The sequence below is a fragment of the Lonchura striata genome, chromosome Z (assembly GCF_046129695.1).
Source record: "Lonchura striata isolate bLonStr1 chromosome Z, bLonStr1.mat, whole genome shotgun sequence".
Lineage (NCBI taxonomy): Eukaryota > Metazoa > Chordata > Aves > Passeriformes > Estrildidae > Lonchura > Lonchura striata.
In genome coordinates, this window is record NC_134642.1 from 34,805,760 (window position 1) to 34,830,911 (window position 25,152).

General features: G+C 35.7%; 1 protein-coding gene across 5 annotated transcripts in view; it reads left to right on the forward strand.

The window, feature by feature from the left end:
- Positions 1 to 25,152, forward strand: part of FGF10 (fibroblast growth factor 10) — a 525,855-nt gene that overhangs the window by 39,944 nt on the left and 460,759 nt on the right. For 4 of the 5 annotated variants that reach the window (XM_077790089.1, XM_077790088.1, XM_031507326.2 and 1 more), the window contains 2 exons: positions 13,117 to 13,220; positions 16,925 to 19,167. In XM_077790089.1, coding sequence (XP_077646215.1) covers positions 13,117 to 13,220; positions 16,925 to 17,122 — 302 coding nt within the window. In that variant the 3' untranslated portion in view covers positions 17,123 to 19,167. Of the gene's footprint in view, positions 1 to 13,116; positions 13,221 to 16,924; positions 19,168 to 25,152 lie in introns of those variants that run through there. The other variant, XR_013341583.1, reaches the window with a different exon arrangement.

Sequence of the window (25,152 nt, forward strand, 5' to 3'; positions counted from 1 at the left end):
TAAGGCAGCATGCCAGATCTCTTTGTACCAGAACTGTTCCATTTTGATACCAGAGACCTGGAAATGTGGTTTGCCAACAAGGATTTCATCATCTCTGTCCTGTTAAAGATTTTACAGAACCTTTGCTATTGCTCACTATGTAAGTGAAATATACAAGACCTGGAAATTAAAAATCAGCACAAATAGTTTCAAATTATGTAACTCTATTGTTATAACAAAGAAAATATTTGGAATAAAATTTTTACCCTGATGCAAAAATTTCTTCCATATTTCCTGCCAGATTTTTATCTTCTGCTCTCTCTGAAGGCTTTGTGTTTTCATAGGTAGCTGAGAATGTAACTGGTAGGACTGAGTGGGGTCAGGCAGTTCAATTGCTCTGTAGTTGCATGGAAGTGAATTATGATTGAACAGATGCATGACAATAGATTCAGCAGTAGTGTAATTGTCGTTTATTGTGCTACTTTTAAAACAGCAAGGAGTTCCCTTAGCATGATCTTGGCACAAAATTTTTGAAACAGCAAAATATGTGAGAGATTAAAGGAAGCCACTGTGATCTTTAGTCGCATGTTTCAACTTAATCCTTTTTCTATCAAGTTCTTTTGTTAGTGTCTACAAGGAAAGGGGAGGAGATTACAGTGTTGGATTGAGGATAAAAAGAGGCAATGGAAAGTAAAGAATAGGAAAAAGGAAGTAATTCTATAGAGGTGGGCAGAAAAATATGGCCATTAAGAATCAAATTTTCATAGGTGGTATCTTTATGCTTTGCCTTACAGGATACTTGCTGTCTGTGAGCCTGATTTGTGAAAGGAGACCCACAAATGAGTAATTCTTGTAGGAATTGCACCTGGGAGTCCAATTTTCCTGTGCTGAATCAGAGGTTCTCTAGGATTTACCAGTATTCAAACACATTTTTATTTTGTTTTTAAGTAGAAGTCCCTTCACATTTCAGTCTAACAGGACTAGTACAGTTGTCAATTATTACTTATTTACAGAAATCAATGCTTCTTATATAGACAGCACTGACTACAGTGTTTGAGTCTTTATTTGTCTAATAAAGCAAAAAGAAAATATGGTTAATGTTGGATTTGATCAGATCATAAGCACAAAATAAGCAAATGAAAAACGTGGGGATGAGCAACATAAATCTCACAATTTAGAGGCAAGTATCCAAAGTATATGTAATCTATAAAGACAATGCAATGCAAAAAAATAATGGTCTTGAATTTTTTGTGAGCATAATGTGAATGATCACACTCCTTCTATTGCCTAGGGCTACCACTATATCTGAACCATCTTCTGTTAATGCCTGGGTCTTTTAGAGTTTCTCTGCACTTTGGGAATTCCAGTGAACTAACCAGAAATATCATATGGTAGTTATGACTGGTTCCTTTGTAACCAAAAATCAGCAGCACACTATGCACATTGTAAGTACATTAAAGTGCAGATACTGTAAAAATTACTGCTCTTTAGTGTAGTAAGTCCAGCATATTCAGAAATAATTGATTGACTCCCTGTGTGTGAAAATACAGTTTTATGGGCTTGGAAGCATTCTCAAAAGATCATGTGGTACATCCCCTTGTCTCACAACATATCTATCATCAACTCAACTGGACACTTTTATCACCTGCTCTTAAACTCTGCACACACTCCAAAGTATCTTTAATGAATAAAGAGAGATTTTATCACCCTTATTAAAATCTTAGTAATCTTAACATCTTCTCTTACTCTTCTGTGTAGTTGAGCCCATTATTTCTATTGTCCCTTTCACGGAATTGTCCCGCCTCTTGACAGAAATTGAAAGTTACTGTTACACTTTTTCCTCCCAGATCTTCTCTTTCTAACATAAACTTTATTTAGCTTCTAATTACAAATCTTGTTTTTCTATGCCTATCACTATGCTGGTTGCCCTCTTTCAAGGCTACCTTCAAACAAGAAAAGAATTCAGATGAATCCTTCCAAATGCTGGATTATGTGGAAAGATTTTCTTTTTCATTTTCAACATGTTTAGATGTGTTAGGAAGTTATTAACTTTTTATGTTCCTCCTTCAAGGCCACATTGTACATCAGTAGCTTTTCTGCAAAAATAATTTTCTTCTTCTTCTTCCTGTATTTGTGTTTCCTCAACACAAACTTTTGCAGTGAATCATTGGCAACAATTCCCTAAATACAGTTTTCAAGCCTGTTTTTCATCCTACTTAAAATAAATTTATATTAAACTAGGGTATTTATGATAATTCAGAGTGGTTGTGTCAAAAGCCTAATTACATTGCCCTTTTCATGACGTGACATGTTACACTGTTATAAAATCAGATTAGATTTAATGGAATTGGCTCTTGACTGGTCTTTGCTGGCTGCTTCTCTGCTTTTTTTCATTTCTCTATATGGGGGAATGTATATGTAAGAATTAAAGGTGACTCCACTGCTTCAGACTAAAGGTCAGTCTCGTTTCCTGTCTCTGACAGTAGCAGTAGGAGAAGCCCCAAGAGGAGAAGAACAAGCAGACAGTGCTAACTTCCCTAGTATGCATCAGTATGAAACTCAGAGATGGTATTGATTTACTTGTCTTAGGAATGTATTTTTGGAATTAGTTGCCCTGGTTGCTTCTCAGTTCAGGTAAACTTAACATCAGTTTAGATAAATAGGACATCTTAACCTTGGCTGCTGAAATCTAAAAAGTGTGAAAACATCACTTCTTTTGTTTTAAACATTAAATTGCTGTTTTCTGTCCAGTAATTTCATTTAAGATTCAGTGCATAGTAGCTCCTTTTACATTTTCTTGAAGTTACCTACAGTTTTACAGATTTTCACTACTGAAGCCATTTCTGTTCCACCCTGGAAAGCCCAGTGGTTTAGTTATTCCTCAAATATTATTTAACCATTATTGCGGATCATGCTCTTTCTTGTAGCTTTTCCAGTTCTGTTCTATCTTTTATGAAGCAAGGGAAAACAATAGCATTTGCATTTAAAATGCAATCATGGATGGATTTAAACTTTGCAGCTGTATTTTTCATTTCCTAAACATTCCCTACTCTTCTCCAGTAAATTCCAAATTTTTTTAGTACCTATTATAAGACCAAGAGCTAGCAACTGGGCCATTAGCCATTCTGTAACACATTCCATGTTTATAAACCTAATGTTACTCTTCCTATGTGCATCACTTTTTACAACATGCACCTACACTGATTTTTTTCTGGAATTGTATTGCCTTATCAGCTTGGGTTCTGAGAGTCTTTTGCAATTATTCCCAATTCCTTCAGATTTAGTACCCTGAATAATTTAGTATAATCAGCAGGGTTTTTTATGTCATTACTGTAAATCATTAATGAATACACTGTGGACATAAAGTACCAGGATTCTGTTGATTACTTTCCCAAGAAAAATTACTTCCCCCCGCTATTTTTAACCCATAACTTGTTTATTTATTGTCTTCTATACACCAGCTACACAACATATAGAAAAATAGAAAATTTATGGAACCTGGAATGCAATTATTGAGTTGGTCATGCGCAGGAAATTGTAGATAGTTTTGCATTAAATGTCTGTGCCCAGGCTGTACAAGGAGCATGCTCACCATTGATCTCACATTCTTAGGTGTTTTTGCATTCACATGCAAAATCCCATTATATGGGAGCTCTGTTCTTCAGCTGCTCATCTCCAAAGCTGTCTTCAGGTCTACTCTGTCAAATAACTTATTTCCCAAGATGGCTGTTGGATACAGCACTCCTGTTTTACACTGCACATGTTAGTTCACACCTAGCTTTATTTGGCATGAACTATTTTCTACTGGGGTCAACTTCCATAAGATTTTCAATATTATTAACTGCCGGGACCATATAAGCAAGATCAAGCCAGTCTTAGTTCCTTTGGTTTTTAACAGTTTGATGCCAGACCTTGCAAAGCACTGTCTACATGGCCTTGCCATCAGATTACACAAAGAAGAAACTGGTGGGCTGTCACACAGTCTTCACAATATGTTAGACACTCAGAACAGAAAATCCACAGATGTGCCTGACATACAGGTAAAGTCTCTAGAGGTGATATTCTGAGGAAAATTGAACCAAGCCCACCAGGGACACACCAGACCAACCCCATAAGGTGTGAATATGATTGTCAGTTTTCTTCAAATGGCCTAGAGACGGGTTCTTTTTGCAGTGTTAGGCAGTGGTGTAAGCAAAAGTATGTCTGAACCTGACACAAAAATATGCAGAGAGGATGGGACATTCTTTGCCTGCCCTCTACACATTTCCTGACACAGCTTCTGCTGGTATGACAGCACAAATCACACTCACCGTCAGCTGAGTGGTTGATTTGGGTTGGTTGGTTGAGTGTGCTTTGTGCTGTTAAATTACAGAATGTTGAGCAGAAAAACTGGAAATAACGTACCAAACTTTGTGAATTGTCTTTTAAGTGTCCTGAACATAGTTTAGTGAGCGTTTGTGCACACACTTACACAGTTCAAGGTGAAAAAGCCCCGAAAAATTTCAGCAATCCAGACTAGGGAACCATAGTTTTTATAAAAGGACAAGACGTGAGTTGCAAGCATGTGCAATTAGATCACATAATCCTGTGTGTAAAACATGTTTGTTAGCTGCTATCTGAAGATGTCAGCAGGGAAGATGGAAACAATATAGGAGGAGACTTGAAGATAATAAAAGCAGAAGGGTGTGAAGTGATTGTGCTCTTCAGATCAGCCTTTTAAGTTTCTGTGCAAGATTGACGATTTTGTAATCCTGCTTTTTTATGAGGTGTTGAATGAATGCTTAAGAAGACAGCACTTATCAGTGCTCATCAAAGTTTAAAAAGAACTGTTTGTACTAGCAGTCTGAAGATACCAGGTCTAACCAGGTTAGAGACAGTCATGTATTAAAGATGAAAACACTGTGAAAGACATATATCAGGTTGCACTGTAGCAGGCCATAGTTTACATATGTGTGCTAGAGTACAGACCTTGTTACATGCTTTTACTGCATACCTTTGATGAAGAAGGAAATGTACATAATAGGTAAGACAAAGAAAAAGACTAATATTAAATACTGAGAAGTGGGTCACATAGCATTGTAACAAGAACAGTAGTTATCGAATGGTGTCTTTTCAAGTGGTTGTCATTTAGGACGTATAAGTGCACAAAATTATTTATGTCAGAGAAAGCGAAGCAATTAATGGATAAAACAGTAAACTGGTGTTCAGAGCACAGATTTTTTTTTTTTTCAGCTGCTAAAATGATGTCTTTAAGGTCTTCTTATATAGTAACAACATGCAATTAATTTCTCTTTCTTTACTCCAATACTGCTGAACAACAAGCTTTGTAACAATGGTGTCTTTCAATAAATACTTTGTCTGAAAATGTTTAGACAGTAATTTGTTTGCAAAGTACCAACCAGGTTATGAGCTACTCAAAATCAGCCATCAAATCATATACAACATTGTCCCAAACTATATAAATATAAGTATTAAAGTCAGAGGCCTGCCTTTTATTTGATCATATCCAGACTGGCTAAGGAAAAAAAAAAAAAGGAGAAAAAAAAGCCAGGAGGGACAAAAAACAGATGTGAATTTTAGGGAATTTTTAGATACAGTGAAATACTGTTTGCATTGATCTTCTAAATACTGATTACCCATACCATACAGCTGCCCTAATCTACACTTCTCAGATATTCATTCTGTTCCCAGAGTCCTTATAAAGTTTTCTTGCAAAATTGATTATTATGATCAAGTAACATTAGGAATATTTGTGGCATTGCAGAAGAAAACTGCTGAAAGTGTTGATGAGTAACTACCACCAAATATAATTATGTGAAAAATAATGATCATTATAGCTGTCCAGGGGTAATCTTTCATTATAAACATGTGGATCCCATATTTTAAAATACCATGGATTCCTTTTTCCTGTGTTAGGCAAAGACAGACATAAAACATTAGAACCAACAACTAATTGAGGTTGTGGATTAGTGCGTTTGGCAACTTTCTGATTTGAAGGGAAAACACTAAAACATCGGGTTTTTTTCCCAGAGAAACATAGCAATAGCAGAATACTGCTAGAAACTGTTCTTAGACATGGTATTTTAAAGAGGAACCTGTAGAATTTTGTGATTTTTTTTTTTTCAGTTTTTCCCCATTACTAAGTTATTACGCCCATATTGATTCAGGAGATGATCCTACCTGCCACAGGCAGTGTAGTGCACACTGCAAAGCTTTCTGACAGCTATGCAGGTAATTGTGCTTTTATCTCCTACCTTTCACAACAAGGTAAGTGTTTGAGATGGGGAAATAGACCATATTTTTCCAGTCCTGTTTTCTTGCACAAAGGGGAGTCAAGATCCACCATAAGGACAAATGATGACCAAAATTAAGCAAAACTGATGAAAGAGAACTATTGTCCCACTTAGCTGTTGTTCTATTAGCTTTAGCTAGAACAACAGCCACAGCATGTGTCAGACAGTCTTAGCAGCAGACAACAAACTTGTCATTTGGATAAAGATTGTTGGTAGACAAATTGCTGAGGAAAACTACAGCACACTGGGTTTCCTGTCCACAATGCTTAGTCAGTGCCTCATAGGAGTTTTTGCATCTGTTTGTACATACTCTGACTGCTTTAGCACCCTGGGTCACTTCCGTCTGCTTGTATTTGTCAGTGTCTAAATACTGTTTGGCTCCATTTAATTGTCATTTGCACCCCATTTGCAAATACAGGTATTGTATCTGCTAGCTGATTTCCACCCATTAGTTCTCTTGCCAATGCATTCCATCCAGCTAGAAGATCCTCCCTTCCCCAGGAGGGAAAGGACAGATTGCAGGTGATGTAGAGGTACTTCTGTCAGTCACCGTGCATTTGGATTGTTTCTTCTGCAGTACAACTGTTTATTATCCCTCCCTAATCTGTTGGGATGGACATTAAATGGAATAGCCTTACCTCTGTCCAGTTTCTTCCAGTTAAAATTATTAACTTTGAATCTTATACAAGTGGTAAAATGCATGAGGTGAATAAAGTAATCATGAATGTCAAAGATCACTTGGGATTTCACCCAGGTTGAAACAGGCAGATCCATACAGCCTTCAGAAAATGTACTACTCTCTTATAAGCTTTCCATTGTCTTGCATGTTTCTGTGGAGACATGGAAATTTAAGATTTGGCAGAAATCCTGAGTGCCTGGTCCTGTCTACAAAATGGAAACATACATGGACTGCCAAGTTTCGATTAGGATTTGGATTACTATCCAAGTTTCCTTATAAACACATGAAGTAGTCATTCTGCTCAAGTCAGTACACATCAGGCCTTACTTAGAACATTGGTCCAGTCTTGGGCACCTCAGTTCAAAAAAATTAGTCAACTGGAAAGAGACCAAAAAGAGAGCACTAGAAGGTCTAGAAAATATATACTACTAAAACTGACTGCAAAAACTTGGATTGTTTAGTCCTTAGGGTTTAAAGTTGATTTGTTTTCTATTGAGAGTTTTTTTCCAAGCCAGATCATTCCAATGATTTTGTTTATAGTGCTGCTCCACAGTTACATTTGAAGGGTTGGTGAACTTCAGCACAGAGGCAGGAAAAAGAAGCCAGGAAGGGCTGAAACTCCTTAAGGCATCTTTGTCAAGAGATCTAATCAGATAACTGCAACCCTGCATCTAATCATATGCACTATACTGTTGTGGTGTTTTGTTTTCCACTTTTTCTCTTGGCATATGAACCACTGCTCTTCTTGGTTAGTATAAGTTGTCACTTATAGCTTCTCTGTCCCAAAACCAGATCAGATAATGTATTCCTACACTGTGTCTAATCTAAAGTTACCAAATCTTGCAGTGTTGGGGTCAAGCAGGCTGAGATGCTCAGGCATCAACATTTTCCATCAACATTCATGCAGCTGTTTATATGTCTTCCCATCTTAGCTCAAAACACAGAGCTCAAGAAATCTGAGTTCTGATTAACATAACCAGGTACTGTTGGCTCTGTGTGCAGCCATTTCATCTCAAAAGTGTGAATTAAATCCATCTGAAGGAAGCAAACATGTTTATATTCCCTAGCACTTTGGCTAAATCAGATTACATGCTTGTGTGTTAGTGATGAAAGTGACAGACATGGTGTCCTTGAGGGAACAACTGAGCTCATCAAAACTGACAAGATAGATGTGTCCTTAAAGTCACTTCCAGCATTTCCTTTGCTTCAGTTTAACCCATTTAGCTTTGGAAATGTAATAGAGGGAGTGGTGTTGTTCAGAGCTGTCCTTTGATGTTGCCTGTCTTCACTGACCTGAGGGAAAAATATAGGCTAACTGATCCCGGATTAATTGTTTCTGTTACATGTCAGGATGTATACTAGCTAAATTGATTCCTGCCAATTTTTTAGCTAAACCTAAACTCCTCCTTTGCTAACTACCAGCTCTCATTATTGATCACTAAGAAGTTCTCTCATCCCAGGTGCCACCCTTCAATTTGCTTGGTTTACAGAGAACAATTAATTGAGTCATCTGTGCTCTGCTCTGAAATTAAAACCATAAAAGCAGTAGAAGATGAAAAGGAAGTTGGTACAGACCATGTTGATCTGAGAACAAGCTCTAATAATTAGTCTTTAATATGATTTTTATGCACTGTGGAGATGTCACACTTCATGCTGATGCTACGGTGATATAGTAAGGCTCAGAGGTTTTGTTACCATAATCTTCCATAAGTTTAGATACATATCTCAGGCTTATCCAAATGTATTAGATGTAGGCATTGGATAGAAAAGTTCATGGAACATTTTTTCACTATGGTTGATCTAAATATGACACATTAGAAGATTGCTTTGTGGTCTTTCTGTACTTTAACTTCTGATACAGTATAGGAATGACAGCAGACTCAAAAAAATCAAGTGTTAATAAAATCCACAAAACTGGTTTAACTTCAAGCTCCCTTTCAAAGTCAAGCACAAAGTCTGTAAGACTGTCGTTCAGTGGAACTACTTTCGATAATTGAAAATGCTTTCAAAGGCAAGACTTGCTTGCCATTTCAGTTTTCTATGTCCTTTTGATCTATTAATCCAACATATTCCTTTTTCTGCTATCACAAAATACAGGTAAATCTAGGAATATCCATATAATTTGTAATTTGGGGATATTTTCATCTTGCTTTGCACAGGTGTAATTAGTGAAACAGAATGGAAACAGAGGCAGTATCCTCATATACCTTAGCACTTCACTCTTCCATGACTACATCCAACAAATCTGTTTGCTTCAAACCACTTTTTTTCAAGCCACCTACTAAGAATAGCTTTTTGAACTACCACGTCTTCAACATTATGCTTGAACATCAACTTGTTTTGACTTAAGCCAGTGGCAGTCAAAGGCGCCCCTTCAGACAAACTCCCTGTTGACCACAAAAGCCAAAGTTCTGAAAAGTCAGTTTAGTCTCATCTGCAGTCACACCAAGCCCTGTCTTCTCCAGCTATCTTCCAAGAGCTGCAGCTTCCTTCATGGGTCCAACAGCTTCTTGTCATCATTTGGGAAATCAAAAGGTTTCACTAGTTCTCAGTCATTATCACATTCTATCCAACTGAACTCCTTCTTCATCATTTTGTAAACAGAAGAAAACCTGAAGTGGGGAGGGATTGTTTGTGGATTGCTACATATTCAGGAGAATCTTTGAAAGGTGTAGGAAGATGCATGGTGGTTCTGTTCTTCAGCATAGATATGACTGCAAATAGTGTTGGAGATGTTCCAAATGTGTTTGTAGGAACTCCTTACACAAATGATGCAACTACAGGAAAATGACCACTATCTCACACTGCAAAGTTGAACTTGGTCCCAGAATCAAGCGTGTCTTGTTGCAGACCATGAGTATATCCACTGCACTTCTGTCTTGACAACAGATCTGATATTCTGTCAAATTGCCCTTCCTAAGAATTGCTTGACATAATTTCATTCTGTTTCCAGGATACTTTGTAGTTTTTTTGCTTCATATTGTCAGCATTTTTATAAAACATAGGACATTTTTAATTAACATATAACCAAGGACGTGCAATTTTACCTTGTAGTTTTTACAGACCCTCTGTGCAAAGCAAGATGACAAATAGCCAGGTTTCTGTTGCCTTGTCATATATATAATGATGACTTTTATAAACTATAAAAATACAGTTTATTTAAGGTAAATACATTTGGATTCTTTTGGGAATATGTTTATAGCCTTTGGGACCTGTAAAGAGAGCATATGCATAGCTACAGGGTACATCTCATGTTGATATTTGAAATCTTTTAATTATAATGCATTGGAAATTGTTTGGGTATAGAAAGCTATGATTTTACAGTGGATATGGTCAATGGGGATTAGTTGTAATTGTTAGGTTTTATAAACTTATGGCTGTAAAATAACAGTATGCTGTCTGGTTTAAAGCAATAACAGAGGCCAGAGCATTTTGATTTTTTTTTTTAATTAATTCATTTTCATTTCCAAGTTCCTAAGAAGCATGAAACCAGAATAAATAACTCCTAACACTTTTACCCCAATAACAATATTTTTTTTGTACTGGTTGTTACTAAGAATAATTACAAGTCACATTATATCATGGAAATTATTTACTTTACAGATCTTCTTGCACCTAAGTCTTAAGGCATGGAAATATCTAAGCCCAAGCAAAGGTATAAAATCAGATACAAGAAGCACTCAAGGAAGCATGTTGAAATGCCATTTTTGTTTCAGAGTGACAGAAGAGACAAAAGAGTTTCAATGAAAAGTTAATATTGATGGGAATAGAATAAGAAATTAAAACAAAAATAAAGAAAGGGATAGGGAAAAGGGAAAATACTGTAGTTTTAAGCTTCATACTGTATATCTCAATTTTTTTTAATATAATCCTGCTGAATTTAATAACACTTGAAGAATAATCAAATGTATATTTTCACACTTACATCCAATGAATTGTACTTATTTTTATTCAAATGAAATTATTTCAAAGTTCTAGAAAATCTTAGGCTTTCTTACAGATTCATGTCAGACAAGTAGATGATCTTCTACTGACGTTTGAAATTTGTCTACATCACTGAAACCAATAAAATGCTCCTATTGCCCTCAAAAGATTTCTATCAAATTAGAAATTCTTCTCTTGGGAAGATCTGTAAAGAGCAGTGAATAATTTGCAATCTAGATGAAATCTGGATTGTAACTCTGCTTGTAAGTAGCAGGTAACTCTTGGGAACTACAGAGAGTAGTAAAGTATCAAACTAAATCCATATTGGTTAAGGGTAACTAGATCAAGATTAAATTGATCTGAAAGAAAAATATCCATTAAAATATCCATGTCTCCCAAATGAAATACTTTAGAGGATAGAATATGCAAAATTGTCAATGACAATTATACATTTTTCAACTTTCAAGTACACAAAACACACTTAGTGAGAAGAAATCCAGGATCATTAGTGATAATATTATCAACCTGATAATAATTTGGAACAATTCTGCTGTATTTGGCTACAATTAAATAGCTTGACCAGCTAAAAGCTAGTTTTTGTGGATATAATAAATGTAGGAACATTCCTCCTCATCACCGCCTTACAGTTGCTCCACCAGAAATATAATGGAGTATGAAATTGCAAACAAACTTTACCAGAAAAAACAGACTATATTTTCATTAATTATACATGTGTTGTTTTTATTTAAGTATTTTTCTGAAAAGCAGTATGAATGTCCATCATTCAAGTGCATGACACTTAATTCTGTACAAGTTTCTCATTTAGGCACTGTTCTCTTTCAGCTCTTAGTGAAATAGTTAATTGAAAAGCCTAATATGATGTTATTGTTACAAGGAAAGTATGGCAAAATCTAAATCAGTTTAATTACTTTCAACATCAAAATTTATAATGGCACATGTTATGTCAGTATTTTTCTTGCTTCTTTGTTTGTGTTTTGGTTTGGTTTGGTTTTTTTGTCTTGTTACTGGTGTTAGAAATGGACCCAGGCACAGTTCAGAATACAATTCCATAGAAAGAATTAACTGAATTCTTCTCATCACTTTTTGGCATGGAAAATACAAAAAAAAAAAAGCATCACTCATGGTGTTGTGCAGTTTTTGCATCACATTCTTGCCCTCTATTAGTTTGCTATCCACAACTTAGTCCACTTTATTCTGATTTTGAGCACGATTTTGAGCAGATATTCCATGGGAGATCTGCTCAGTCCTCCATAACAATGCTCTTTCAGAAGATCAAGAAAGCAACTTTGGCTTTTCTTTGTTGTGAAAATGGGCAACATTTTAAGAATAATACAGATTAGAGCCCTGCAAATATGGACTCACTGATCTATCAGTGGCATGGCCCTGGTATATGTAAGCTATCACAACCTAATCAAGGAGTACAGTTTTGCCCCTAATGTAATTTCTCTACTGGTACAGCTTTAGTGTACCACACTGAGTTAGCCAGGATATTGATCTAACTATTGCTACATAAATGTCAGGAGAACACGAGAAATGTTGGAGCCAAGCATGCAGTCTCCTACTCCCAAATCAGTATGTTCCTGGGCAGAAAACAGAGGTGAAAAGGTGTATCTCCCAATACAGGTCCCTTGAACTATCCAGTGTCCCAGAAAGAGAGTGTTTTAAGGCAGGGGGGGAGGGGGGGGGTGGGATAATATTTATTACAAACAGACCAAAGTGTTTCTGGTATCTGGAAGACAAAGATAGTGTGGCCATCATTATTGGTCTTACTACTTCTCACATTGTCAACACACTTGCCAAAAGTGAATTTATCAGCTCAGTGTAACCAAGAGATTTAGTTTATCTAAATGTTCTACAACGAATAAATTGTTTACCAAGGTTTTTAAAGGTTGGGGAAAATCCAGTATTCTACTGACACATGCTATATATTTAATTTGATGCTGTGGTTTTAATGCCTCTTCTGATAAGTTATAGTAAAATCTTTGCTAGGAAAAATGAAGTTGTTTCAGTATGTCTGGGGTGTAAAATTCAGGGTTAGGAAAAATGTTAATTGAAAAAATCTTTGTGCATATTCTTGCACTGGTTTAAAGAATACTTCTGAATTTTTTGGTCAGTTGGTCCTAAATATTACAAGTTTTGTTTTTTTAAGGTTTGTTGTATTTTCTTTAGTGAGAAAATCCTGTAATAAAGTAATTAAATAGCTCAATTTTTATTTTTTAGGCATATTGGAGATAACATCTGTAGAAATTGGAGTTGTGGCAGTTAAGTCTATTAAGAGCAACTACTATTTAGCCATGAACAAAAAAGGAAAAGTCTACGGCTCTGTAAGTACCTTTTTACATTCCAAATGGATTTCAGGAGTCAGCACAGTTCCCTGTCTTGCCTATTGAAACACTGCTTGTCTGTGTATTGCTACTAATTAGACCTGAAATGAGCTGTTCATCCAAATTTCATCCTCTGATAAACCAGGATCCACAAGCGTCCTGTTGTTTGCTAAGTTCATACCAGCATAGCTGCTGGGATCTATCATGCTTACTGCCTCAGTCACACTTATTAAGGAGCGTTCAGTAGAGAGGGTCTCACAAAATGTAATCTTTAAAGCTTGTTTTCCCTGTTTGTTTTTTTTTTTCTACAGTGCAATCACACTTAGCAGAAATTTGAGGGTGGGGGAGAGAGGAATAAAGGTGCCTGAAATCTTGAAAACTTGAGCTGATGGAGTAAACACACCAATCATTAGCAGGCTTTAAATTGACTATATTGACTACTGATTAATATTATGGACAGTACAGAGAGACAAGAACTGAAATATCAGCAGCTAAGATTTATTTGAATAGAATTCAGGTAACACTTGAAAGTTGTCCATATATACTTAATTTGTATTTGTATAAGTTTGGGGTTACAAATATTTTCAGGGGAAAAAAATCCATATGCCAAAACTCAAAAATAATCAGCTAAAAAAAAACAAAAACAAAAAAAAAAAAAAAAAAAAAAACAAACAAACAAACCAAGGAAACTCAGAAACTATCCAAATATTTTTACTAGAAAGTGATATGATCTATAAATCTAACAACTAAAATATATCTTCACACATCCTTATGATTACACAAACACCAGATTGTTCTGGTATTACATCTGGTTGATTTGCAGTTTTACAATGTTGTTCCAGTTTCTGGAAAGGTTATGAGCCATTCTGCAGGTTGCTTAATGTTCAGATCATCCATATGCTTTATAGAAAGGAGGTCACATATAGGGACTGAGTTTATGGTAGAGCAGTGCAGCTAGGCCTCCAATTTCTGCTGAAAACAATGAAGTAATGGTAATTTCAAGTGAGACTCAAGGGGCCTCTAGTCATTTGGCCCTCTTTCTTAAGGAAACATTTCTACAGAGTGTGTTTAGTTCATGAAAACTATATAAACTGTCCTCCCTTACCTGCACTGTGGCTAGTCACTCCTCATTCAGCAACATACTTCTGGTTTTCTAAACTCTGTGATAATGTCAAAGAATCACATTAAGGAAAGACAAGAACAAAGACATTTTTCTTGTATTCCTGTAAATGTAGATTTAACTTCTAGATTTAACTGGTCAGAAATACAGGATGATCAGTGTTTATTGAGAAAGAAAACTGTGTACTGAGTTATGCAGTACAGTCATTGATCATAGGTATGCTTCTGTACGTAGGTGAAGGTTTTAGCATAAATCACCACCTTCAGTTCACACATCTCAGTTGTGTACTTCAGTCATTTGTGATGGTCTATCCCAAAGCCTAAGACAGACACTCTTAGCCCAGTTGTCAGCCTTGCCTGGTGTGATAAGAGTCTGTTTAGAGTCTATCCCAACACAATATATGTACAAATGACATCGAAGCAGCTTTCATATACCATAGATGGAAATTACTGCCATAAGATTTGGTAATTCATAGTGTATTAGAAGTAGCGTTGACAGGAAGATACGAATGTGGGAAGCCTTTTTTTTAATTCCAGCTGAGATAATTTTTCAATATTCACATCATAAAATCACAACATAATGATTTATCAAAACCTATTCCATAATACTTTAGCAATTTCAAGAATGCTTCTGTTATTATTTTTCCCATAATCCCAGGACTTGCAGTTAGCTTCATATTACTACAGTCTGGCAGCTTGCAGATGGATATGAATACCAAAACCAGAACCACTAAAAAATTGTAAAAACACCCTTGAGCACATGCACAATAGACATTGATGAACACTTGTGCTGAAATTTTTTTAAAATGAGCAAAACAGTCCAGTATAACACTCAGACTTCTGCCAGTAAGACTTCTTAAGCACATCAAAACATCATCTTTTCTGTTATCCAAGAATAGAAGTAAAAGTTGGATTTGAGTACAATTCTGCATCTAGAAAAACAAGAAAAGCTCTTTCTGGTTTAATCAAATGCTTTTCTATTTGACCTATTTTTGTTAAAATGAGGAAAAAAAGACTCACTCTTTGGTTTCTTTAACAAAATTAGCTTCTTTAAGCTTCTTTAACAAATTGGCAGGTAGGAGAAGCTACTGTGGTTTAGAATGTGATTGATGAGCACCTTATTTTTTAATACCTTGATGCCAGAGGTGACATATTACAGAAAATAACTAGTAAATTATCTGTATGGTGACATTGTGAGTGTAGACAGTGTCAATAGTGGTCTTGTAAAGAGTCTTGCCTTGCTGGTGTCTTCCCCACTGCTCATTGTTCAAATAACTACTAATCCTGAAATTAAAGAGCACTTTGAGAGCCAAACTGAATTTGAATGTATGCAATTCCATCAAGAAGCTCTTCAACGGTTGTAGAAACAACTATGGGAAACATAAACTGTTCACACAAAATTCTCACTGGGTCAAAGTACTTAGCATCAACTAGTATAAAAATTCTAATTTAAATTAATAGATAAGGAAAATATATTTCCCTTGATTTCATTGACATGAAACTTGATTTAGTATTCAGACGTTTTTCTTGTGTTGTTCATGATCACATTAAAAATAGTGCATGTAGTTAGTATATCATAGTCTGACATTCTAACCTGTTTCTCCCCGAGCTGTGCAATGACATCTGATTTTCTGAAATGCAGGAACAAAATGCTGATTTTTAATTTAATTATGTTTCAAATACCCAACTCTTAAAAACCTTCTAAATGCAATATAAGTAGTTTGTTAAAATTTGATTGCTTTATGTATAGGAATTACTTGTTTATGAAAAGAACTATTCTTGGCTTCTATACAAAAAGTGTATTTAGGTAAAATTACATTTAACAATACAGGAAAAGAGTAGACTACCCTACATTCTTCCACTGACTTGTATTTTTGATTCCTTCTAACAGCCTGACAGGTGGTTCTCCTTTAAAAATAGAAAACCGTAATCTCTGATGCCATAATATTAGTTCCAATCTTGTTTAGTCAATAAGATATGGGATCATACATAACACCTTTTTAGGCTAAGCTTCTTTTCAGGTCAGCCAAGTGAATAGGCCTCACATCAGTTGTGATAGCAGCATAACAGTGATTTTCATATATCCAAAAAAAGCCCCTTTTATTACCAGTGTGATCTAAAGATTCTTACTTTAAATAAGAAAGTCCTATTACATCAATATTTGTTTAATGTATGGTATCAATAATCTCATTTAGATATCTAAGAGTTATGTTTGTTAGAACTGAAATGTGATTTATTTATAAGATTGCTTTCTCATGTTTTTGAGTTTATGACTGAGAACTTGATTCTTGCCGTATACCAACACTGGGAATTTGATTTTCAGTTCTTAATGAATAATATAATTTAATTGCTATGTCTATGCATTGAATTATTAATTATATATTCTGTTAATTTCACTTTTTGCAGTCTAACTGATGAAGCTTTATCTGCTGTGGACACAGTGAAACTTTTATTTAAATACGCTGTAAAAGAGTGTCACATGCAAAGACTACAATGTTTTGAAACATTTTTTAAAAGTATTTGTCTTCAGTATGATGAAATATTATGTTTGTTCTAAATCTGTGCGTTTTTTCTTCTTTTAACAGAAGGAGTTTAATAGCGATTGCAAATTGAAGGAAAGAATAGAAGAAAATGGATATAACACATACGCGTCCTTAAATTGGAAGCACAATGGAAGGCAAATGTTTGTGGCCCTGAATGGGAGGGGAACCACAAAGAGAGGACAGAAAACAAGAAGGAAAAACACTTCAGCTCACTTTCTTCCTATGGTAGTCATGTCGTAGATGAACAAACTTTTTTTGACGCAGTTGAACCAAAGGCTGTTATGTCAAGAATATTTGGTAATTCTCTTAAAAGGTAGATGCTGAGAAGTAGCACAGACATCTGCATGTTTGAAATGAGAGCAGGGGAAGCCTTTGAAAGTTTTGTACTTATTGCTGGCACATGAAATACCTTTATTTAGTTTGTTGTCATATCTTATAATCAAAATGAAGCTGGATCAAAGGGGATGGAATTTATTGCCAGTGTGAACTTTTTTTTTTTTTTTAATCACTGCAACAGACCTTGATGGACATAAGACAATCTGTTGCGTGATCTTCATGGGGAATGCTATTTATGGAATACTAACTCTTTCAAAGTCCTTAATTGCTCATTCAAGCCTAATGATTTTATGAACAGTTAGACACACAAGCATTTACTGGAAGCACTTGGGTCATATGCACAAATAATGACATTTCTGAAGAAGCCTTGTGGACGAATGGATAGGATAAGCAAAGTAGTGTAAAACTGTTCTAACAAAATGAATAGTATGGTTTGCTTGTATGTCCTAAATTCATTTCTTTTTATTTCTCTCTAAGTTATTTATTTAATAGGATGTTAAATATCTTTTTTTATTTGAAATATTTCCTCATTTACTTCTTTCTTATTTTTCCCTTTTTCTTAGTACTTCACCCAGAGGTTGATAGATTAAAATGTCAGAACCTCAGAAGTACTCAGAGAATTAGACAAGGCTTTAAAGGCAGAATTTAGAGTGTATACTCCATTTTTTCCTAAACTGTCTTGCACTTAAGCATAAGACCAAACAAGCAGTGCTTGGATTTATGGTATTGGGTGTCTTTATATTGGAGAAATTTTTGTACTTATCAGCACTCAAGAAAAACCTGCAAGAAATACTTTGTTAAAAGGGTCTTTCTACTATTTTGAAATTGAAAGAAGGAGACACATCTGTACTTGGGTGTCAATGCATCTGTGTGTATATTCATCTGACTTTGATTTCAGTTTGGAGCTAGGATCTAACACACAGCTATCAGTGTGATATTCTACAGCACAGACTGGGCTGGAACCCTGATGTGGTCAGCCCTGTTAAAACCACTGAGACTGTGAGTGTTAAAATAAAACAGTAGTGTGTAATTCCTAAGTGTAATGTTTGGCCGCTGAAAGGTAAGCAAGAAGGCAACACAGTCCTGCACACCTCTTTCAATTGATACTCTCATTCAACCCATTTGCCTTTGGTACCAACGTGAATAATTACAGGCATATAGTGGGAGTGATATCTAGCTAAGGGCTGCAAGACCAAAATTATCCTCATGAGATCCAAAATCATGCTCATGCATTTTTCAGAGATTATTACTCATGTGTATATCATATATGAGAGCCAACTGAAAAGCTGTGCTGGTTTCCAGCTTTAGCATGCCTTTCATAACCATCACAGTAACTAAAGGCTCAAAATACATAATATCCAGCACATTTTATGAAGTGTTACTTGTCCCATGGCTTAACTCAAGCAACTGCAGTATAATAAAGTTAAGCATAATATGAAGTCTGTTCAATTAAAGGTACATAAGGTTTCTTTTATATTTTGCTTTACTCAGTAATTTTAGAGAGCTCTGGATAGCTCACCAGTGTAACCATATTGAGACTCATTTTGTTAGAGCAGATAAATAGAAAACAGTACATCAAACAATTTGTACCACTGTCTTCACATTGTATTCCACTAAATAAATAAATAAGCCTTTGCAGTGTCTTTAGTAAGAAACAAAAGTAGTATAATATTATTTTGTTTTAAATACTTTAACTGATAACTATAAGATTATATTGATGCTGCAGTTTATCTTCAATATTTCTCATTGTGAAAAAGTTGGTTTTATTTTTATTGTTTGGAGACTGTATTTTGGTACAAAGGAGAGCCTTGCTTAATGTGTCTTTTTGAGAATGTTTAACCTCTATAAAGGCTGGTGTTGTTGGAATCTTCTATAACTTATTTAATGTTTAACCAGCACTTCAATCCTAATCTGTTATTTAAATATTAGCTGTTTAAAAAAAAAAAGAAAAAAAAAAAAAAAAGCTTTCCCATTAAATTCAAAATGGTCAGATTATATTTCCTGTCCTTAAATAAGTCAGCTGTTTTAAAACTAGGAATTCACTGAGAGACAACGTATTTTTAGTTGATAGCTGATGTTGTGTTTTTTCATGGTACTTTATCTCCAGTTTTCTTCTTCACAAATGACATTTTTGTAGAAAGAAGCCTAAGAATTTCAGATTTTAAATGTAGTTGCAGCTCACAGTAAAATTTAACTATCATGATAAAAGTGAGTTTCTGTTGTTTAAATTTGTAATCAGTAATTAAAACTGACAAGACATAATGGGCCACCCATACTGAACCTTCAGTATGATTTGGATGAATGCAGTATTGAATGACGACTTAAGAACATTTAGGGTACAAATGAAATTCTCTTCTTACAGACTTACCTAGATGACTTGGTCAGGGGAGGATTATGCATAAATATTATCATAGTACTCAAAACACCATGCTGCTCAAATGACAAGATCAGGAAATACCACTTTCCCAAAGTGAGCCAGGAGCCATTTGTGATGTGACAAGTGGTTTCTGAAAATTAACAAAAATAAAAAACCCTTGAAGGAGTCAATGATTCCTGTGTGTTTGGTATACTGTAACACCCACTATAGTGGGAACAAACTGCAGATATTAGAGTATCCCAAGTCCTCAACCATAAGCTCTGTTTTCTGTCACCCTGAGCATAACAGTCTCCTGAGTAAAAGGAAAACAGGGGGAGGGGTTTAGAAAATAAAAGGGATACAAAAATCACTGAGCAACAATGTATAGTACGTTATATTTAAATAAAAATAATAAAATGTGGGGATTAGAGAATAAAAGTATTGTCTTTGTTTGTTTTATTAACCTGAAATTGTACTGCACAATAAAATTAAAAAAGAAAAAGATCTGTTGTATTACGAGCTGTGATTTCATGTTGTATACTCCCCAGACAAAAAAAAATTTGAACATTTCTAAGTATTTTTAATATTTTGTATATATGAGGCCACTATCTCCACACTAATAACAACCAAATGCTTCAGATTTTTATTGTATTTGAATCCACCTAGTTTCATACAGTGGAATAAAGCAATTAATATAGAGGAAGCATGTTTGATGAAAGATAGGTTTATGAAGAAGAGCATGTACTAATAATTTTAAAGTACACTTTAGATGTGGAAAAATAGTTACATTTTGTATAAGACTTTATTCAAGACATTTCAGGTTATGAAGTTCACCAAAGTTTGGCAAGCTTTAGAAAGAGGAGCACAGCTTTGTTCATGCCCCTCCTGTAACTTGTTGTCTGTATTCAGAAAAACAGTAACTGTTTCAAGGAGTGATCTTGAGACTAATATATGAAAACAACCCTTCTTTTGAAGTATCAAGTATCATTATTTACTCCGTTAAATTAGACAGTGGGACCAAATTCTTCCTATTTTCCTATTAAATTGAAGAAAGAATAGCATAACATGCAACAAACACTTTCTGCTCCAGCTAGTCAATGTATTGATACTGATGATATTTTTCAGAAAAAGATCCTTGACTGAAACAATTTCAATGCAACTTCAAGTAACAGAAGCAAAGAAAAGTTTTTTCCCATGGCATTGTTAGCAAAAAATAGAATATGAAAAGTTAATTTGCTTTCAACCTATAAATTATGATTCATAGTTACCCTTACCTCCCAAACTTTTTGAATCTCATGTTTAACCAATTGGAAGCCATCTTGGAATAAGTTTAGGATTTTTTAATGAAGCACAATTCATCTTTTACCTGATTTATGTGTTTTCACTTCTTAATTCCAGAAAGCAACAGTTAATATGTCCTTTGTCTAAGGCAACTGTTTATAAAAATGTTATAAACAGGCAAAATAAACAAACCATGACTAAATATCATGTAATTGATAAGGGAGTAATGATTTAGGAGTTACTGCAGTACAAATTAAAATAATTTCCACTCCTGAAATACCTCACCAGGACCTTTAGTGATGTCACTGTGTGCTATTTCAGTAATGCAGAATAGAATCATAGAATGTTAAGGGTTGGAATGGATTGTAAAGATCATCTAGGCCCAAGAACCTCTGCCATGGGGAGGGACACATCCCACTAGACCAGGCTGCTCAGCTGGCTTTGAACTCTTCTACTACTGGGGCAATCCACAGCCTCCCTGAGTAACTTGTTCCACCACACTCACAGTAAAGGATTTCTTCCATACATTTAACCTAAATTTACCATCTTTCAGCTTGTTCCCATTGTTCCCTGACCTATCACTGTAGCTCATGTCAAAGTGTCCCTCTCCAGCTTCCCTTTCAGATACTGGCAGGTTGCCATTAGGTCTCCACACAACTATCTCTTCTCCAAGCTGAACAGCCCCAACTTACTCAGCTCATTCTCATAGGAGAGGTGCTGCAGTCCTCTTATCAGCTTTATGGCCTCCTCTTGACTTGCTCCACCAATTCCATGTCCTTCTTATGTTGGGATCCTTACAGCTGGACACAGCGCTCCAGGTGAGGTTTCAACTTCAGAGCACCTCAGAGCAGAGCAGAGGGGCAGAATCCACTCCCTCAACTTGCTGGCCACACTGCCCTGGATGCAACCCAGGATTCCGTTGGTTTTGTGGGCTGTGAGTGCACATATCTGGGTGATTCAGTGAGTGGAATGAAAATTGTGATATCTTTTTTCTACTGTTTACATGATGCCAAGATAATTTTTATACTTTACTACAATTAGAAATACTCTTGAAGTTTCTCTTGCTCTTGTTTTCAAAAATGTGCATCACTCTTGTACTGCTATGTGCAATATATTTCTTGTCCAGTTATGGTAATTTTCCTTGTTTTACATGTAGCAGAAAAATTCATAAATAGTTCACTGAGGAAAATTACAGTACTGATGTCAGCAGCACATTGTCATCAAAATCACAGACAGACAGCTCTCATTTCTGGTTCCATGTAGGACATGACACAGAGAGCCTGTGATCCCTATGATAAACCTTGTCTCCCCTGAAACTGCACAAACACTAGTAAAGCTACTAATTAAGCTCAAAAGTTAAGTAACTTGGTAACTTTAACAACAACTATTCACAAGATATGTTGCAAATGAAAACATATTTACCTCGTTCCTTCCTTTTCCATGGTGCACTCAAGGAAAGGATGACATTAGTATTATTGTTGTTGTTATTTTTACTACTACTACTACTACAATCTTCATTGCTCTTATTAATTGGCAGCCAATACATGACCTATCCTGGTCTGTGACTGAATCTTGCTTCAGTGATGGAATAGGATAGAGATATAAGCAATCTTGTCAGAAAAAGGATCCGTCTCTTCCTTATGGTCAGGCTATACAACTTACTAAGTGCTACTGATTTAGCACACAGTTTATGCTCACTTAAATATAACTTAAGCTATAAGATTCCAGCTTTGGAAGAAGAGATATGGCTCTGTTTATCATGTTAAATGAATACTGTATCCTTTGCCTGACAGAGACAGATAAGATTTAATCCACTTATTTATTTAACTGATTGCTTCTTAAATGTTATTAAGTGAACGATATAGTGTGAGAGAAAAGTCTTGCTGATAGCCATAATTATTAAATTAATATGTTAATTCAGAGATGCAGTAGGAAGGTACAGTGTCAGAATTGTTAAAGTGCTTTAATACAAAATCCTGCAGCAAGGTTCAGCATATGTTCACACTGAAAGCCACCAAGTTGCAGATGAATGCCTGGGCCTCATGACTGAGGAAGTAATTTATACAGAAGCTCTGGTTGGCCCTTTACTCCCCTGACTGGTGTAGTGTCTCAACTATTCTTCATATCAAAGTCACAACAAACTTTAATCTGATTACATTAGAGGTGTAGAATGTGAAGCCAATTCCATTGAGAGCCAGAAGGTGACAGCGACTGAGTTTAAGTCACCTGCAGCAATCTTTTGTTTCTTCCCCTCCACTCTGTAACATTTTAACATTTTCATTGGACTTTTGTCAGAGGCCTGACACAGTTTTTCCTTATTGCAGATGAAATGCAGTACAGCATGAGGTTTCTAAAAACATGTCCTACCTATACCAACTAAAAATGGAAATTAATTTGTGAAGAAAATCCAATTAAAACCCTCAGGTAGAACCTTGCAAACACAGCCATTGCTGAAACCTGCCTGTGACACACAGGACTGGATATAACAGCAGACTAGTCCTCAGCACTTTGACGGGTGTTATGCTTAGTTTTACGACTTACTTGTATTAGATTTTCCTCAAACTTATCATTTATTTTGTTATAAAGAATATCAGTAAGATTCAGACAGTGAGCATGTATGAGTTCATATGAGCTTGTCCACTGACGGTGTTTAATACTAGACACACAGTTTTGGCCCAAAGAGTACTTGAGTTTCTTAGTGCTGGACTTTGGAAGTGCACTTTAAGGAAATACTGTAAAATTTCTTCATTCTTCTGCTAATCCCTCTGGCTGCAATTCTGTGTTCACTGTTGGAAACAAAATATTTTAGAAGAAAATGTTTTTGTCTGTAAACTGATGAGATGTGGATTTGAGAAATAGCCTCCCCAGCAGAAAAAAAATGTGGCACAGTTGCAATAGTGTTGTGGAGAGAAGTCCATATCAGGACCACCGCATTTTAACACCTTTGTCAGTGATGTGGACAGTGGGATCAAGGCAGTCTCAGCAAGTTTGCTGATGGCACTGAGTTGGGTGAGGTAGTCAACAGGGGAGAGAAGGGATGGCATCCACAGGGGACCTGGACAAGCTTGAGAGGTGGGGCCATGCAAACCTCAGGGAGTTCAACAAGGCCAAGTGCCAGATCCTGCACAAGTACAGACAGGGCAGAGAATGTATCAAGACTCACCCAGGAGAAAAATACTTGGACATGCTTGTGGTCAAAAAGCTTTATATGACAGGACAACACCTGCATGTAACCCAGAAACATCTTGGGTTTTATCCAGGAGCCTGACCAGCAGGTCAAAGGAGGTGATTCTACCCATTTACACTGCTCTCATGAGACCCCACCTGGAGAACTCTGCCCAAATCTGGAGTCTACAACACAAGAAATATGTGGTTGTGTTGGAACAAATCCAGAGAATAGCCATGAAACTGATCACAAAGATGAAAGACTTCTTCTGTGGTGACAGGATGAGAGAGCTGGGGTTGTTCAACCTGGAGAAAAAGAAGCTCCAGGGAGACATCATTGCTGCTTTCTAGTACCTGAAGGGGGCTTGTAAAAAGGCTGGAGAGAAATTTTTCACAAAGGGGAATTGTGAAAAGTTGAATTAAGTTGAAGGAGGATAGGTTTAGATAAGATATTAGAAACAAATTTATAATACTAAAGAATAAGATCATCTCAAAAACCACAAATCTTATTATCATCATTTCCATATCACCATATCATCTGATTTTGAAGAAGAACCCCAAAACTACTGAAGAAAGATTAAATTAAATTACTTCTCTAAATATGTTGAGACCAGCCATAACTGGTTGCATTGATTTTTGATACAAGTTAGCTGGTAGTTTTGGTAGGTTGATAAGTAAAATATCTCTATTTTAACCACAGGTAATTTAAGAATAAAATTATCAAACTGAATTAAGGTAAATTCAAGTTAACTTATTTGGAGAAACCTCATTAATACTAAGTGCTCTGAAGTAAGCTGATTTGGATAATTGTACAACTTACTGAGTTTTAGGCATGTAAGAGCTATCAGGAATGGTTTACATTACTGATTCTTCCACAGACATGAGCATGAAGAAGATCTCTTCCAAAGTAACTTATAGCAATATTTTGTATGATCCAACTAACCATCTACTGAATCTATATAAAACACAAGACAATTAGCTGCAGGCATAACTTTCAGTTGCTACCAACAAGTTCAAACTCAAGCCAGTAATATGTAGAGATCCTCTTAAAATTATCCAGAGCCACACAATTGCCCAATTACTTTACGCAAGTGTGTTGCAACAGGAGAGAATCATTAGTATTTAAAATCTT